The 16,796-nt window shown below is 41.9% G+C and overlaps 1 protein-coding gene across 1 annotated transcript in view; it reads left to right on the top strand.

Moving 5' to 3' along the window:
- Positions 1 to 16,796, top strand: part of MRE11 (MRE11 homolog, double strand break repair nuclease) — a 37,806-nt gene that overhangs the window by 1,683 nt on the left and 19,327 nt on the right. The window contains exons 2-11 of the mRNA XM_032219925.1: positions 1,575 to 1,672; positions 2,473 to 2,611; positions 4,982 to 5,142; positions 6,643 to 6,730; positions 7,549 to 7,690; positions 9,426 to 9,540; positions 11,296 to 11,481; positions 12,333 to 12,504; positions 15,798 to 15,878; positions 16,625 to 16,751. Of these exons, the coding sequence (XP_032075816.1) occupies positions 1,653 to 1,672; positions 2,473 to 2,611; positions 4,982 to 5,142; positions 6,643 to 6,730; positions 7,549 to 7,690; positions 9,426 to 9,540; positions 11,296 to 11,481; positions 12,333 to 12,504; positions 15,798 to 15,878; positions 16,625 to 16,751 (1,231 nt within the window). The 5' untranslated portion in view covers positions 1,575 to 1,652. The remainder of the gene's footprint in view (positions 1 to 1,574; positions 1,673 to 2,472; positions 2,612 to 4,981; positions 5,143 to 6,642; positions 6,731 to 7,548; positions 7,691 to 9,425; positions 9,541 to 11,295; positions 11,482 to 12,332; positions 12,505 to 15,797; positions 15,879 to 16,624; positions 16,752 to 16,796) is intronic.

Here is a 16,796-nt window from a genome sequence, read left to right as displayed (position 1 = left end):
ATTGGGATGGGATGGGGAAGAATAGCATGGGAATGGAATAGGAAATAATAGAATAGGAATGGAAAGAATAGGATTGGAATGGGAATAGGAAAGAATAGAATAGGAATGGAATAGGAAAGAATAGAATAGGAATTGGGATGGGGAAGAATAGCATGGGAATGGAATAGGAAAGAATAGAATAGGAATGGAAAGAATAGGAATGGAATGGGAATGAAATAGAAATAGGAAAGAATAGGAATGGAATGGGAATGGAATAGGAAAGAATAGAATAGGAATGGAATGGGAACTTGTACTTGACGCCTCTTCACCCATCGTGGGTATAGGCGACTTCTATGGAAATTTGGCGCCACTGTTTTCGGTCCTGGGCTAGGGTTGTCAGGTGGTGCAGCCAGTCGCTATTATATGATTTTCGGCTAAGATTGAATGGGCGCATGACTATATCTTCGGCTTTCCGTTTGAAGTGACGCAGAGTGGTTAGACGAACACCTCCTTTTGGCCGTTTCCAGGTCGGACCAGGCTCTGCAAGCAGGGAAATTTTTGGGAATAGGAAAGAACAAAATAGAATAGGAGTGGAAAGAATATGAATGAAATGGGAATGGAATAGGAAAGAATAGAATAGGAATGGAATGGGAATGGAATAGGAAAGAATAGAATAGAATAGGGATGGAATGGGAATGGAATAGCAAAGAATAAAATAGGAATGGAATGGGAATGGGAATAGGAAAGAATAGGAATAGGAATGGAAAGAATAGTAATGGAATAGGAAGGAATAGGAATGGAAAGGAAAGAATAGGCATAGGAAAGAATAGAATAAGAATAAGAAAGAATAGAAATAAAATAGAACTGGAAGGGACCTTGGAGGTCTTCTAGTCCAGCCCCCTGCTCAAGCAGGAGATCCTGCACCATTTCAGACAATGGCTGTAGCACATTGTAGCATTTTTTAGAGATGCTGGGTTTTCCACCAAGCCCGGTTTGAAGCCAGCCTCTCTATTCTCCTTCCCACAAAAAACATTGTGAAAGATTGTGCTGGCTGGTCACTGTATGGGATATGCAGAACCTTTTAAATCCAGGGGCTCGTGCTAGTCTCATTTTACAGGGTTAATGATTTTGGCTCATTTAATCCTATAATTTTAATTTACAGTTTAATCCTATATTCCTGCTTTGGAATTCTGTATTATACCTTTAGGGGGTGAAAAACATTGGTTTGTTGTTTCTCACTTAATTTCTGTAGAAAAAAAATGTACCTTATTATTCCACCCACAAATATTAAGATGTCTTCAAACTCTGCTATAAAACCCCCCAAATCCTTTGGAATTTTCTCTAAAGGCGCAGGAGCCATTAAAAGGCTCTAATGCTTTTTGCAAAAAAACTAAAGGGGTGATAATGATAAAAGCTAAAAATCACAGTTGCCTTGGAGTTTTCCTGTTTACAGATTCTTGGTTTTTCATTTGTTTTTCTGTGCATCAGGCTTGAGTTTTTGGTTCAATGGAAAAGTACATTTTTAACAATAAATTATGATAGCTTAGCTTCAAGTTTATTACTTAAGATTCTTCTCTTTATTTGGTTGTTCCTAGGTCTTGACTGAAAGTCTATTTTTTTAGTCTTTGGCTTTGTGAGACCATTTTTAAATTGGAGCCAGATTGATTGTGAAGATGAGTTCTACCACTTCCAGGTAAATTTTCCACAATATTCACATCAATGGGGAAGAGATTTAGTTATCTGTCTTGCTATCTGTGGTTTTCCTATAATTTACTGTTACCTTATCAATGCTGAAAATGAAAACTATAAATGGGTGGGTGTTTGTATGTCCCAGCATAACTCTGGAACGCTTCAAGCAATTTCAACCAAACTTGATACACAGATGACTTGCTCTCTAAAGACAAATACTGTGGGGGTAAGACACCCCTAAACATCCCTCGGGTGTGTGTTCTATTACGATGCAGCCTGTTGTGCCTTTAAATGGCTTCTACTGTACTGTAAATGGCTTATATTGTACAGCACAGTGGGGTTGCCATGGTAACGGCTTTACAGTACTCCACAAGGGGGCTCCCTCGGGTAAGGGGAAAAATCCAACATCAGAAATTACGTTTGGTCTGGACATTTTCCCCTTCTAAATAAATACCCAGGCAATGCTGGGTGAACGGTTAGTACTTTTATAATTTAAACCAATAATAAATTAAAAAAAAACCTGGGCTCTTATGGAATTGCAGATACGTTATAAGAAATAATTCAAATAATTGAATGTTCTAAGTGTCATAGAGATTGAGTTAACTCTAGAAATACAGCAGGAAGAGTTTCTGGAGGCCCAATTGTTCCCTATAATTCTATCATTCCATGAAATGAAATCTGAATACTGTGGCGTTTGAAGAAGGTAATCTATAACTTTACAAAATACTCCATTGTATTAGATGCCGAAAAAGTAAATGATGCAGCCATATTACTTTGCTTCTTTTTTGTCTCCCTTAACTTTAGAGATGAAGAAGAAAAAGACACGTTTAAAATTTTAATTGCTACAGACATTCACCTAGGGTATATGGAGAAGGATGCTTGTCGTGGAAATGATACTTTTGTAACCTTTGATGAAATATTGAAACTTGCTCAGGATAATGAGGTAACCCATTATGAAATCACGTTACCAAACTACCACTGAAAAGTCACATATAGGTAGTCCTCGAAAATTTGGGTGGTCCCCAAAATTTCCATTGCTAAGCAGGACAGTTGTTAAGTGACTTGCGCTTCATTTTACGATATTTTTTTTGCCATAGTTGTTAATGGCAAATCATTGCGGTTGTTAAGTGGATCATGCGGTCATTAAACGAATCTGAATTCCCCCATTGACTTTGCTTGTCGGACGCTAGCTGGAAAGGTTACAAAGGGTGATTGCATGACCCATAGGATAGTGCAAGTGTCATACATACATTTGCCAAGTGCTCAATTTTTGATCATGTGACTATGGGAATGCTGCAATGGTCATAAGTGTGAAAAATGACCATAATTCATTTTTTCCAGTGCCATTGTAACTTAGAATAACCACTAAATGAATGGTTGTAAGTTGAGAACCATCTGTATTTCCTAGAAATTATTCTTATTGTTAGGACATTAATTGCAAATTACACAAATGACATCGTGAAGCCAAGACCAATTTGAGCCAATTGTTCTGTCAATAAGATTAATTTTTCAGTAATGAAAAATTAACCAGGGCATGTGTAGTTCATATTTGTATACTGCACAGAATCTTCTGAGCTAAGTTAACAATCAACAATCAAAAGATAAATACAATTGATTTTAAGTCAAGTAGGAATGTTAACTGTTCTGACCTCCACCCGGTACGGTGAGTCACGCCGACACAAGGTTACTGTTAGCCAATTTATTCACAGTAATTACTCACAGACAAGACTTTGGCAGCAACCCAGACTTCCACAGATAAGAAATACACACAAGAGCTTCTCCAGCTTTAGTAAAATGGTTGTCCTGCAAAAGGTCTCCTCCCAAAGTCTCTTCTTATATACTCTCTTGTGAGGAGCCCAAATCACAACTACCTGGGCCTGATTATCTTCTATGTCTCCGTAATTGCTGCTGGCGCTTATCTGCCAGTCTCTGCCTGGCGTCCGGGACCAACTCCCTTTGCTCCTCCCCACTGCTCCAGGGCCTGACGTCAGGGACAAACTCCCTTTGGCTTTTACTGCTGCTCCATGCCTCAGCCGCCTCCTGGTGGCTAACCAGCCTCTCTGGTCCCTGCTCAGAGTCTGAACCCTGCCCAGGGTCCTCCACATCATCCAGAGCCGACTCATAGGACCCCTCGCTATCGGAGTCTGTTGGCTGCTCCAACGGCTCCTGCTGGGCCACAACAGTTAACCATCCATAAGTCAGTTGCAAGTAGTGGGACAATTAAATTCACTTGTAAATGAAGTTTTATAACAAAACATATCTGGATGTACTTTTTCATCTTCACTTCTTTCTATTTTCTGCATAAGAGGTATTATACTTCTTTAATTAACATAGCTTATTTTATACATTGGGCATTTCAGTCAGGATTAAACATAAAACCTTCCAAATTCTAGAAAGGACTCTCATCTCTTTTGTTTTCTACATATTTTTGAGCCTTAAAAGGACTTCAGATGCATTTGGGGTTTACTGGCATGCAAGTTCCACTATTTAGGATTTATAGATCAAAAGGCACTTTTGAAGAGGCTGCAAACTTAGTTTTTGTTGTTAGTTGCGAAGTCGTGTCCAGCCCATCGCGACCCCATGGACAAGATTCCTCCAGGCCTTCCTGTCCTCTACCATCCTTTGGAGTCCATTTAAGTTCACGCCTACTGCTTCAGTGACTCCATTCAGCTACCTCCTTCTCTGTCGTCCCCTCCTTCTTTTGCCCTCAATCATTCCCAGCATTAGGCTCTTCTCCAGTGAGTCCTTCTCATTAGATGGCCAAAGTATTTGAGTTTCATCTTCAGGATCTGGCCTTCTCAAGAGCAGTCAGGGTTGATCTCCTCTAGGACTGACCGGTTGGATCACCTTATGGTCCATCTTTCACAGCCATCCATTGCAACTGGGAAAACCATAGCCTTGACTATACTCTGTTGGCAGGGTGATGTCTCTGCTTTTTAATTCACTGTCTAGATTTGCCATAGCTTTCCTCCCCAGGAGCAAGCGTCTTTTAATTTCTTGGCTGCAATCCCCATCTGGGTTGATCTTGGAGCCCAGGAAAATAAAATCTGTCACTACCTCCATTTCTTCCCCATTTATTTGCCAGGAATTGAGAGGACCTGATGCCATGATCTTAGTTTTCTTAATGTTAAGTTTCATGCTAGCTTTTGCACGCTTAGTACCTGCCTACAACTTCTTAAAGTAGCCACATCTGTTCTCAAAACAACAAAATACTCAACCCCAAAATATTGTCTGATTGAACCATTTTTAGAAATCTATCATTTTGAGGAATAGGTGCATATATAATAACATATCACTGAAAATTTCTTTTCAGGTGGACTTCATTTTATTAGGTGGAGATCTCTTTCATGAAAACAAGCCTTCCCGGAAAACAATATACACATGTTTAGAATTACTAAGAAAATATTGCATGGGTGACCGTCCTGTACAATTTGAAATTCTGAGTGACCAGTCAGTTAATTTTGGCTTTAGCAAGTAAGTATTCTTATAGTACATTAAATTAAGGTGTTTTTTTTGTAAATAACTGGTTGTAACTGAATCACATCTGTAACTGAACTGTAAATAACTAAAGAAAGTTTGATCCAGTTTGTTCTTTAGTGGTGCTAATTCCGGGCAATGCTGTACGTACATTTTTATTGTTGTTTACATTATTATTATACTGGGAGTTTTCCTGCTGGTCTGCTTAATGGAGCTCTTGTTTTTTCCCTCCTGAAATTCTGCTGCATTAGCCTTGTGGCCTGCAAATAAAAATTCCATGCATTCATGAAAAGTGCTAAGATGGGAGAAATGCGCATATATATGGCTAAGACATCTGCCTAATATGTAATATAGCCCAGGTTCAAATCCCAGTAAGGATATGGCTAGCTGATGAGAGCTAAATAGCTTGAAATAGATCTATACTAGTCTCCCTTTATTTATTTATCAGCACAAATACAACAAATGTAACAAAAAGGCAACAATAAAAATATTGGATTTCTGCCTGGATGGTCTCTTGTGACGAGCCGAAGGACAGAGAATGGAAGTAGTGATCTTCCTCCCATATTTGGGCATACCGGGGGTTGAAAAATCTAATAGGTGTGTGTGTGTGTGTGTGTGTGTGTGTGTGTGTGTGTGTGTGTGTTTGTGTGTGTATACACACACACCTATTAGATTTTTCAACCCCCAGTATGCCCAAATATGGGAGGAAGATCACTACTTCCATTTATATATATATATATATATATATATATAGACGAAGTCACATTCGTCATCTTCAGGCTGCTGCTGACTACTTCAGGTTTGGTGAACCTGAAGAACCTGAACCAACTCCTGGAAACACCAAACCTGAAGTAGTCAGCAGCAGCCTGAAGATGACGAATGTGACTTCGTCGAAACGTCACCAAGACATCTCCAATTCTACGCGGGAGAAAACCCGAACAACTAGAGACCTACATGTATGTATGTATGTATGTATGTATGTATGTATGTATGTATGTATGTATATATATCTCCAACTTCCTGAGCAGCTTTTCAGATCAAGGAGCAATGTATAAAAACTGTCCCATCCCTTTTCTCAAAACACATTACATACAATCACATTAATTCTATTCACTCTTCCATTGAGTTTAATAGAAGGGAATAAATGTAGCTCAGGATTGAACTGTGGAGTTCCTGGTGATCTTTTGAGTTTGATTGTTTCCTTGTAGACTTTTCATTACCCATTAGCTAACATCACCAGTATATGAATGTATATGGAGTTTGGTGCCTAATATGGCGACCGGACAAATCATCATTACATTGATTATGTTACCTAGTTTGGGTAGTGAATTGTAACCAAATGGCCAAACTCACAGAAGAACATCAAGAATTTCACAATTCTGAATTCAGCCCATAAGGTTTAGTTCTATTAAAAAAATACATTCCTGTAGGGTTTAGTTGCATGTTGGAAATGATGCAGTAATATTTTTTTGCTTGCTTTAAACTTGTCCTGTCTAGGTTTCCATGGGTTAACTACCAAGATGAAAATCTCAACATTTCTATTCCAGTTTTTAGTATTCATGGCAATCACGATGATCCCACAGGGGTAAGAATGTTAAAAGACTGAAAGAAGAGCACTAGCTTCATTACTTATGCTAGTAATCCTTTAGAAAGACAGCCAAGAATATGAAAGTTACAATCTAGCAATTCTGTACTAGAATCTGCTAGTGAAATTAAGCATGAGTTATATTGTATCCTATACCAATTTTTTGGTAGGCTGCAGTTTTATTTCTTAAACTTGCTGTCAAGTTTATCATACTCATGATTAGGAAGGCATACAAGATAAAAATAGCATTTAATGTAGTACATGGTTTGTGTTTTAGCATAGGATAAAATGTAACTTCCATAGAGTAAAAGCATACATAGAATTGTTATAGAATTGATTTGGTTCATAGTCTTCAACAAAAAAATCACCAAGTTTTAAAAATTAAATTCTTCCCATACTGTTTTTGTATGTTTTATTTGTGAAATGATGTTCACTTTGTGGGAAATTGGTTACATTCTGGTTTATGTCTAATTGTTCAGAGGTTATTCTTAACCTGGAGGAAGTAAAGCAGGTTAGAAGCTAAAGTATTTGCAACTCCACTTTATGTAGCTTGCAATCACTCTTACGTTTTCCCCACTTTTGAGACGTCAAAAGCTTTAGAGGCTATTTAATACAGGAAAAAACATTAATTTGTCATTTAATGTTTGTCTGAGAAATGTAAGCAATCATAAATGCAAAGTATATGGGTTTTTCACTTATGTGCACACACACATAAGTAAAACCACATTCTGGTTTTTTTTAAAGCTATATGTGTTGGGAATTTAACAAAATTAATGTGTCACAAATTCCCTTTTTGTTATTATTTTCCATATCTATAGGCAGATGGTCTTTGTGCTTTGGACATATTAACTTGTGCAGGATTTATTAATCATTTTGGACGATCACCATCTGTAGAGAAAATAGAAATTAGTCCCATTTTACTTCAGAAAGGAAATTCAAAGATCGCTCTTTATGGATTAGGTAAGGCTTTTGCAGATCGGGGCATGATATTTTGTATATACAAGTGGTTCTTGAAAAATGGAGAACACACTAAAGATATTGAATTGAATTTTTATGCTGTAATTAGAATTAAGAGGAGGAGTAGCACGATTTGATCCACAAAAGATTGATTAGGCGGCATATGAAAATACTTCCAACTATTTCAAGGGCAAAATTTTGTGAGACAACCCATTTCTGAGCGCAAAGCCACTGCTTTGTGAAACATGCTGATCTAAGCACTCAGAAGTGTTTCACGCTCAAAATTACCACTCCAAACATGGACAGTTTCGTTTGTGAAAGGATTCAAAATAATACGTTCTGCAGGCCTCTAAATTTTATATATATTTTCATGCAATGAGTAAAGGAGTCCCTGCGGATTTTACTCTGCTAGTCCAGGGGTTTCCAATTTGGCAATTTTAAGACTTGTGGACTTCAACTCCCAGAATTCTGGGAGTTGAAGCCCACAAGTCTTAAAGTTGCCAAGGTTGGAGACTCCTGCACTAGTCGTTGCCAAATATAGAAGGCGTTGCTCATCTCCGGTTCAAGGCCATTGAGCCAGCACTGTCCCAAAAATTTTTCATGGTCATAGCCAGCATGACATCCAGAGGTGGTATTCAGCCGGTTCGGACTGGTTCATCCAAACCGGTAGCGGAAATCGCAGGGGGGCCCGCCCTGTCCTATTTAGCCACGTTTTTGAGGTTGTGCATGTGCGTGGAAGGACACACGCGAGCAAAGCATATGTGCAGAACGCCAGGCGCATTTGTGGAAGGGGTGCGTATGCTTGCGCAAGCGCGAGGTAAACCAGTGGTAACAAAATGTGAAAGCCACGGCTGATGACATCACAAAGTGCTGTTGCCCTCCCACCAAAGTGGTACCTATTTACCTACTTGCACTTACATGATTTTGAACTGCTAGGTTAGCAGGAGCTGAGGTGAGGACGGGAGCCCACCCCATCATGTGGAACTCAGGTCTCAAACCTAGGCTTTCGGCTTTCCAGCCGACAAGCCCAGCATCTTAACCTCTGAGCCACCGCATCGTCCCTCGTGCGGTGAGTGCCATGTGGAAAAAGTTAAGGCTGCAAAGTCTTCCCAAACCCAGTTTGTCTTTAAGGTGTTGCAATGGACTGACAAGGTTAGGGCCCACCTAATCTCTGGGGAATGATTTTCTTTAGTTGGCAAGCTGGCTGTGCAGCAAGCAAAATATTAAACTTGCTTCAATCTTTTGCAAGTAAAGGTAAAGGTTCCCCTTGCATATATGTCCTAGTTGTTCCTGACACTAGGGGGTCGGTGCTCATCTCTGTTTCAAAGCTGAAGAGCCAGCGCTGTCTGAAGACGTCTCCGTAGTCATGTGGCTGGCATGACTAAACGCCAAAGACGCACAGAACGCTGTTACCTTCCCACCAAAGGTGGTTCCTGTTTTTCTACTTGCATTTTTACATGCTTTCGAAGTGCTACTTGGCAGAAACTGGGACAAGAAGCGCGAGATCACTCCATTACATGGTGCTAGGGATTCGAACCGCCAAACTGCTGACCTTTCTGATTGACAAGCTCAGTGTCTTAGCCACTGAGCCACCATGTCCCTCTTTTGCCAGTAGTAAAAACTGCAAAATAAGCTCATATGTTGTCTAAATACTAGCTGGAATCTCACTGATGAGCTGTGTAATTTTCTGCTTGGTGGGTCTCTAAGAGCCCCATTGCATGTAATTTTTCTCTTCTAGGATCTGTTCCCGATGAAAGACTATATCGGATGTTTGTCAATAAACAAGTAACCATGTTGAGGCCGAAAGAAGATGAAGATAGATGGTTTAATCTGTTTGTAATTCATCAGAACAGGTACAGCTGCTGTTTAGTAAGCCAACCAAGGAGCATGATTTTTTCCCTTCCAGAGCACTTTAGGAAGGAATGGTCTACTTGGAGATGGCAATTCTGTAGTTACCTAGGCCCTGAGTCCAAGCTATGAGGGACTTTTGCTGTTTGCAGATTACTAGCTTTAAATAGTATTGGGAAAGAAATTGGTGTTTCTAGGGGATCAGAATTAGACCAGGTGATTTAAGAAGCTTCATGAAGGCCTGCCTCAGTAGAATTTAATCTAGACACGGCCCTTCATTCTGAGGAATATGATGGGTGTCTCTTGGTTCCCCCCCTCCCCCCGAGCCTACCTCAGTGGTGGTGAGCCTATGGCACATGTCTCAGAGATGGCATTTCAAACCCTCTCTGTGGGCATGTATGCCTTCGCCCCAGCCCACCTCCATTGCGTTTCTCCTACGGGGGGGGGAGAGGGAGGGAGGGGAAGAGAGAAAGAGAGGGAGGAAGAGAGAAAGGGAGGGAGGGAAAAAGAGAAAAGGAGAGGAAGAGAGAGGAAGGGGAAGGGAGAAAGAGGGAGTGAGAGAAAGAGGGAGGAAGAGAGGGCGGGATGGGAAAAGAGGAAGAGAGGGATGGAGCAGAAGAGAGAAAGGGGGGAGGGGAAGAGAAAGAGGGAGGAGAAGAGAGAGGGAGGGGGGGAAGAAAGAAAGGGAGGGAGGGAAAGAGAGGGGGAGAAAAAGAGGGAGGAAGAGAAAGAAGGAGGGGAAGAAAGAAAGACAGGGGAAGAGATAGGGAGGGGAACAGAGAAAAGGAGTGAGAAAGAGGGAGGGAAAGAGAGAAAGAGAGGGAGGGGAGGAGAGGGAGGGAAGGGAAGAGTAAGAGAGGGAGGGGAAGCGAGAGGGAGAGAGAGAGAGAAAGGGAGAGAGGGAAAGGAGGGTGGAAGAAATGATATTACAAAAGTTTTTCTTTTTTATTGTTGCTAAACATAATATTTCAAAGGCAGTGACATCTCATGCCTTTGGTCTATGTTCCACCTCATCTGGATCCTGAATTGATAACCTGTTCTTAGTTGTATCATCCATCCTTGGATGTTGAGATTGTTGTTTATTTGCACCTGTGGGATGATCCGACTCTCGTATTGATCAAGTCATTGAATTTGACAATGTTACAGTTTTCAATGTAGCAAAATAATTTTAGAACTAGAGCAGCAAAACCTAATTACAAACGTTTCGAAATTTAGATGGGATTGTATCTGTAGGTATCAGAATCTAATGTTTTCTTTTGCTTTCCTTTAATTACTAGCATAATTACTGTATTTTTTGGAGACGCACCTTTCTCCCTCAAAAAAGAGGCTGAAAGTCTGGGTGCGTCTTATACACTGAATACAACATTTTTTGCCTCCCGAAACCCCACCCCCTTCACCAAAATGGCTGTGTATAGCCTTTAGGAGGCTTCCAGGGTGCTCCTGGGGGCTGGGGATGGTAGAAATGGGTGAAAAACGGCCATTTTTTGCTCAATTTTGCCCCCGCAGCCTGCTAAAAACGGGCCATTTTTAGGAGGTCTGCAGAGTGCAAAAACGTTTTTTTTTAAATTTGCCTCTTCAAAATCTTGCCATGTCTGATAGTCTGAAAAATACGGTAATAAAGCTCTCCATTTTGATCTCTGATAATCAAATTTTTGGACAGTAAGAATGGACCATATTTAAAAGTTGGATATTTTGGTTTATTGTATGCAAAATGCTGTTTAATTTTTTTTTTCCTGTCATGTTTGTTTTCTTTGGCACAGGAGTAAACACGGCGCCACAAATTATATTCCAGAACAGTTTCTAGATGACTTCATTGACCTTGTAATCTGGGGTCATGAACATGAATGTAAAATATCTCCAACCAGAAACGAGCAACAACTTTTCTATGTTTCTCAGCCAGGAAGTTCGGTGGTTACGTCTTTGTCGCCAGGAGAAACTGCCAGAAAGTATGTTTTGATGTGTTTCACTAATTTGCATTGTATATTCGGTAAAAATGTGTGGGAGCCTTTCCTCTAAATTCTATATCCCACTTATATAATCTTAGGGCTGACTTTTTGATGATACTACCATTGTAAGGTTTCCTAAAAATGCCCTAATTGATTCATGAGTATCAAGCCAAGTTTCAATACAAAATTAGTCATTTATTAGGAGCACCATAGGCAAGATATTTTCATAGTCAGGTCTAAGCTTTGTTTGAGTTATGTCTGAACTTTAACCCTGTTCCTTCCCTCCCCTCAGTCTGTGTCATAAATCACATTCCCCAATGAGGTGCACCCCTCCCAAGCCTGCTGCAGTAATCTGAGATCCAACTTCAGCCAACAGTATGCGTGGAATGCACTCCCCCCCCTCCCTTCTCTCACTATGACAACATTGGGAGTTGACAACTATTATATCGGGACCATGGAAGTGCTTCTGGGTTGAAAGGATTGAATGGTGATATCCAAAGGATGCCCAGTTGGAAGCTCCTTTCATGTCCTCATTAAGGTAGCCCTCTACTTGCAGTCACCTGCTTTCAAACTACTGGGCTGGCAGGAGATGGAGCGTGTGACGGGAGCTCATCTGTCCTGAGACAGCAACCGGGTCTCGAACGTGAGCCTGCCGATTGTCAGCCCCGCATCCTAATGTTATGAGCCACCACCACCACGCTCCTTACTTTTCCACATTTCTAGATGGGCGTTCTTTGCCATGGATCTTGACCTGCTCCATCTCTGAGGGTTCCATTTTTATTGCTATTGCTTCCTGCCAAATTCTGCCATGTGGCCAAGATGTAAACAGCTTTTGTTTCCATGCCTTCCAGACATGTTGGCTTGTTACACGTGAAAGACAAAAAAATGAAGATGCAGAAAATTCCTCTTCAGACCGTACGGCCTTTCTACCTCGAAGACCTTGTTCTGGCCGACCACGGGAACATTTTTCTCCCAGACAACCCAAAAGTCACACAAGTAATACAAGATTTCTGCATGGAGAAGGTAATGAGTCCTTCGGGATTGGGTGGCATATAAATTTTATTAATAAATAAATAAATAAAATAAATGATTTTTTGAAAAATGCATACAGGTATTATTCGTATTATAGGACTCGATGTGGTACTAGATCAGGGATTGGCAACCTTAGAGAGCCACAAAGGTCCTAACCGGAAGCTCCCTATTCAATTCTGGAGCCGACCAGAAGTCCGGTTCCCCCACCATAGAGTCTCCTCCTAGCACGGCATCCTTTTTCCTCTGCCGACTGGAAGTCCGGTTCCTCCACCATAGAGTCTCCTCCTAGCACAACATCCTTTTTCCTCTGCCGACTGGACGTCCAGTTCCCCCACCATAGAGTCTCCTCCTAGCATGGCATCCTTTTTCCTCTGCCGACTGTAAGTACGGTTCCTCCACCATAGAGTCTCCTCCTAGCATGGCATCCTTCTTCCTCTGCCGACTGGAAGTTCGGTTCTTCCACCATAGAGTCTCCTCCTAGCACAACATCCTTCCTCTGCTCACTGGAGGTCCGGTTCCCCCACCATAGAGTCTCTTCCTAGCACGCCATCCTTTTTCCTCTACCTGTCCTAACTGAAAGCCCTATCAATTGTCGAGCCGACCGGTGATAGGGAGCCGCAGCAGCGGGATGAAAGAGCCACTGTGCCAGTGCCTCGAGGCTGTTAGGGACTGGATGGGGCTTAACAAGCTTGTACTCAATCCAGATAAGACCGAGTGGCTGGTGTGTTTCCCTCCTACTAATTGGCCAAGTGTTCCATCTCTCAGGCTGGGGGGTCAAACAGTACGCCCCTCAGACAGGGTTCGCAATTTGGGAGTCCTCCTGGACCCACAGCTGACTTTTGAACACCACTTGTCGGCTGTGACCAGGGGGGCATTTGCCCAGGTTCGCCTGGTGCACCAGTTGCGTCCCTACCTGAACCGGGAGGCCCTCACAACAGTCACTCGCACCCTTGTGACCTCTAGACTGGACTACTGCAACGTGCTCTACATGGGGCAACCCTTGAAGAGTATTCAGAGACTTCAGCTTGTCCAGAATGCAGCCGCGCGAGTGATCGTGGGTGTACCTTGGTTCACCCACGTAACACCTATCCTCCGCGAGCTGCACTGGCTGCCTATTGGTCTCCGGATACGCTTCAAGGCGCTAGTCGTCACTTATAAAGCCCTTCATGGTATTGGACCTGGGTACTTGAGAGACCGCCTGCTGCCAATTACCTCCACTAGACCGATTAGATCCCACAGATTAGGCCTCCTCCGAATTCCATCCGCCGGCCAGTGTCAACTGGCGACTACCAGGAGGAGAGCCTTCTCTGTGGCTGCTCCGACCCTCTGGAACGAACTCCCCGTGGAGATTCGAACCCTCACCACCCTCCAGGCCTTCCGCAAAGCCCTCAAAACCTGGCTGTTCCGACAGGCCTGGGGCTAAAGAGCTGTTGCCCCTGTCTCAAATGGTATGACTGTTGTGAGTTTTAAATTATATATTGTTATGCTTGCTGTTTTTTTTAAAATTTTCTGTCTGTGTCCCCCTTCCCCGGTTCGAGTTGTGAGCTGCCCTGAGTCCCCTTCGGGGAAAAGGGCGGCATATAAATATAATAAACTGAACTGAAACTGAACACATGCGGCTCCAGAGCCATGGGTTGCCGACCCCTGTGCTAGACAGAAGCCAATGTCAGGTAAGGGGAGTTCTTTTTAAACAAAAGGGCTTTTCTGAATTGTCTCTCAAATCTCATTGTTCTGCAAATATATACGCATACGCACCATCTATGATCATAGATACAAGTGCAGGACAACGTTTTCAGCTGAGAGCTTATGAGGCAGTACAATCACCTTTTTAAATAAGCTAAGCTTATTTTTACGTGTTAGTGTTTTATGCTTCCAAAATGGCAGAAATGCTACTGCCAATTTTTGGCCATTGCTGCTGTCAAGGTCCCCTATGACTCCCCAAAGAGTTTTTGAGAGCCTGTTTAGACTTGGGGTTCAGTGGTGAGTTTCCATTTTTTTCTACCACCGGTTTGCTTGCATGCGTGCGCTGCTTCTCTGCATGCGCAGAAGCATCCAGGTGGTTGGGTGGAGCCTCCCGCCGCCGCTACTTCCAGTTTGCCTGAACCGGGAGCAACCCACCTCTGCTGGGTTATAGATTGCATACTCTTGGTAATATTTCCTATCATGTTGTTATTAGTTGTGAAGTTGTGTCCAACCCATTGCAACCCCATGGACAATGTTCCTCCAGGCCTTCCTGTCCTCCACCATCCCCTGGAGTCTATTTAAGCTCAGGCTTGCTGCTTTGGTGACTCTATCCAGCCACCTCATTCTCTGCTGTCCAGTTCTTTTGCCCTCAATCTTTCCCAGCATTAGGCTCTTCTCCCGTGAGTCCTTCCTTCTCATCAGGTGGCCAAAGTACTTGAGTTTCATCTTCTGGATCTGGCCTTCTAAAGAGCAGTCAGGGTTGATCTCCTCTAGGACTGATCGGTTTGATTGCCTTGCAGTCCAAGGGACTCCCAGGAGTCTTCTCCAGCACCATCATTCAAAGGCCTCAATTCCTTGGCGCTCAGCCTTCCTTATGGTCCAACCTTCACAGCCATCCATTGCAACTGGGAAGACCATCGCCTTGACTATACCCATTTTGTTGGCAGGGTGATGTCTCTGCTTTTTAGTATGCTGTCTAGATTTGCCATAGCTTTCCTTCCCAGGAGTAAGCGTCTTTTAATTTCTTGGCTGTAGCCCCCATCTGTGGTGATCTTGCTGCCCAGGAAAATAAAATATCTCACTACCTCTATTTCTTCCACATCTGTTTGCCAGGAATCAATGTTGAGTTTCAAGCCAACTTTTTCACTTTCCTTTTTCACCCTCATCAAGAAGCTCTTGAGTTCCTCTTCAGTTTCCTATCATAGGCCTTCTCAAATGTTTTGGCAATACTTCTTTGCATTGCTCTTGAGTATAACTAGCTTGCTTGGGGTACTGTTTTTTCCTACTAAGTGAGAAGAAGAGATTCCAATGAAATACTAGCAGGCTACGTTGCCTAAATTAATTTTGCTGTGGCTTGTAGAGTGCTACAAGCACAATAATTCCAATACTATTATGTTGCGGGATAGATTATCTTCATTGGAAATCAGCCTTGTGGCTGCACATTTAGGTAGTTTTGACTGAAATCCAATATATATGCAGCAGAGGAAGGAGAAATTCAAAAATGACCCCTTAAAGATTGTTTGCTTTAATCTATATCATGCATATATTAATACCCGATGCAGCAAATTGTGCCTTTGTCAAATTATGTCCCTCTCTTAAAGGTGGAATTGATGCTGGAAAACGCAGAAAGACAGTCTTTCGGAAACCCTAAGCAACCAGAGAAGCCCCTAATAAGATTACGAGTAAGAATGTGGTCTTTAAATCAGATTTCTTCCTTGTGTTTCATTTAGCCTCAGAATCAACCTTTAATAGGCAGTAACTTTTAAAGTATGGGTTGATTTTTAAACAATTCTACCTATCTAATAGATCTCTTGAGGCTTTAGTTTTGCTTAATTGCAGCAGTAAAATATGCCTTAGAGATGGAGGTTGAGGATCTTACAGGAGCTAATTTTATAAACTCCTGGACTGTTTGAAGATGCATGAATATTAACATTAAATATAGCAATAGCAGTTAGACTTATATACCGCTTCATAGGGCTTTTAGCCCTCTCTAAGCGGTTTACAGAGTCAGCATATTGCCCCCAACAACAATCCGAGTCCTCATTTTACCCACCTCGGAAGGATGGAAGGCTGAGTCAACCCTGAGCCGGTGAGATTTGAACAGCCGAACTGCAGAACTGCAGTCAGCTGAAGTAGCCTGCAGTGCTGCATTTAACCACTGCGCCACCTCGGCTTATTATCAGGTATGCCAGCTGTTAGCACATGCCAGCTGTTAGCACATGATGTTCCTGTGAATTACTAACAGTAGCTAGAATGCTATAATACTAATTACTTCACTAAATAATTTGCTATACTAACAAAGTGTTTGCTAATATTTTAGTAAAATCATAATAAGTGCATCAAAGTCAACCGATGAATTTTTAATTATTTTCAGATGCCTAATTGCAAATTCTCTCATCTTTTATGTTTTATCTTATTTGATTGGAAGGTGGATTACAGTGGAGGCTTCGAACCCTTCAGCATGGTCCGTTTCAGCCAGAAGTACATGGATAGAGTAGCTAATCCAAAAGACATCATACATTTTTTCAGGCATCGGGAACAAAAAGAGAAAAATGGTAAATGTTAAAAAAAAAAAGTATATACCATGTTTCCCCCAAAAT

This window comes from Thamnophis elegans, chromosome 6 (genome assembly GCF_009769535.1).
Source record: "Thamnophis elegans isolate rThaEle1 chromosome 6, rThaEle1.pri, whole genome shotgun sequence".
In the NCBI taxonomy this organism is placed as follows: Eukaryota; Metazoa; Chordata; class Lepidosauria; order Squamata; family Colubridae; genus Thamnophis; species Thamnophis elegans.
The sequence above is the reverse complement of the archived record's forward strand: the minus strand, read 5'-3'. Positions and strand labels throughout refer to the sequence as shown.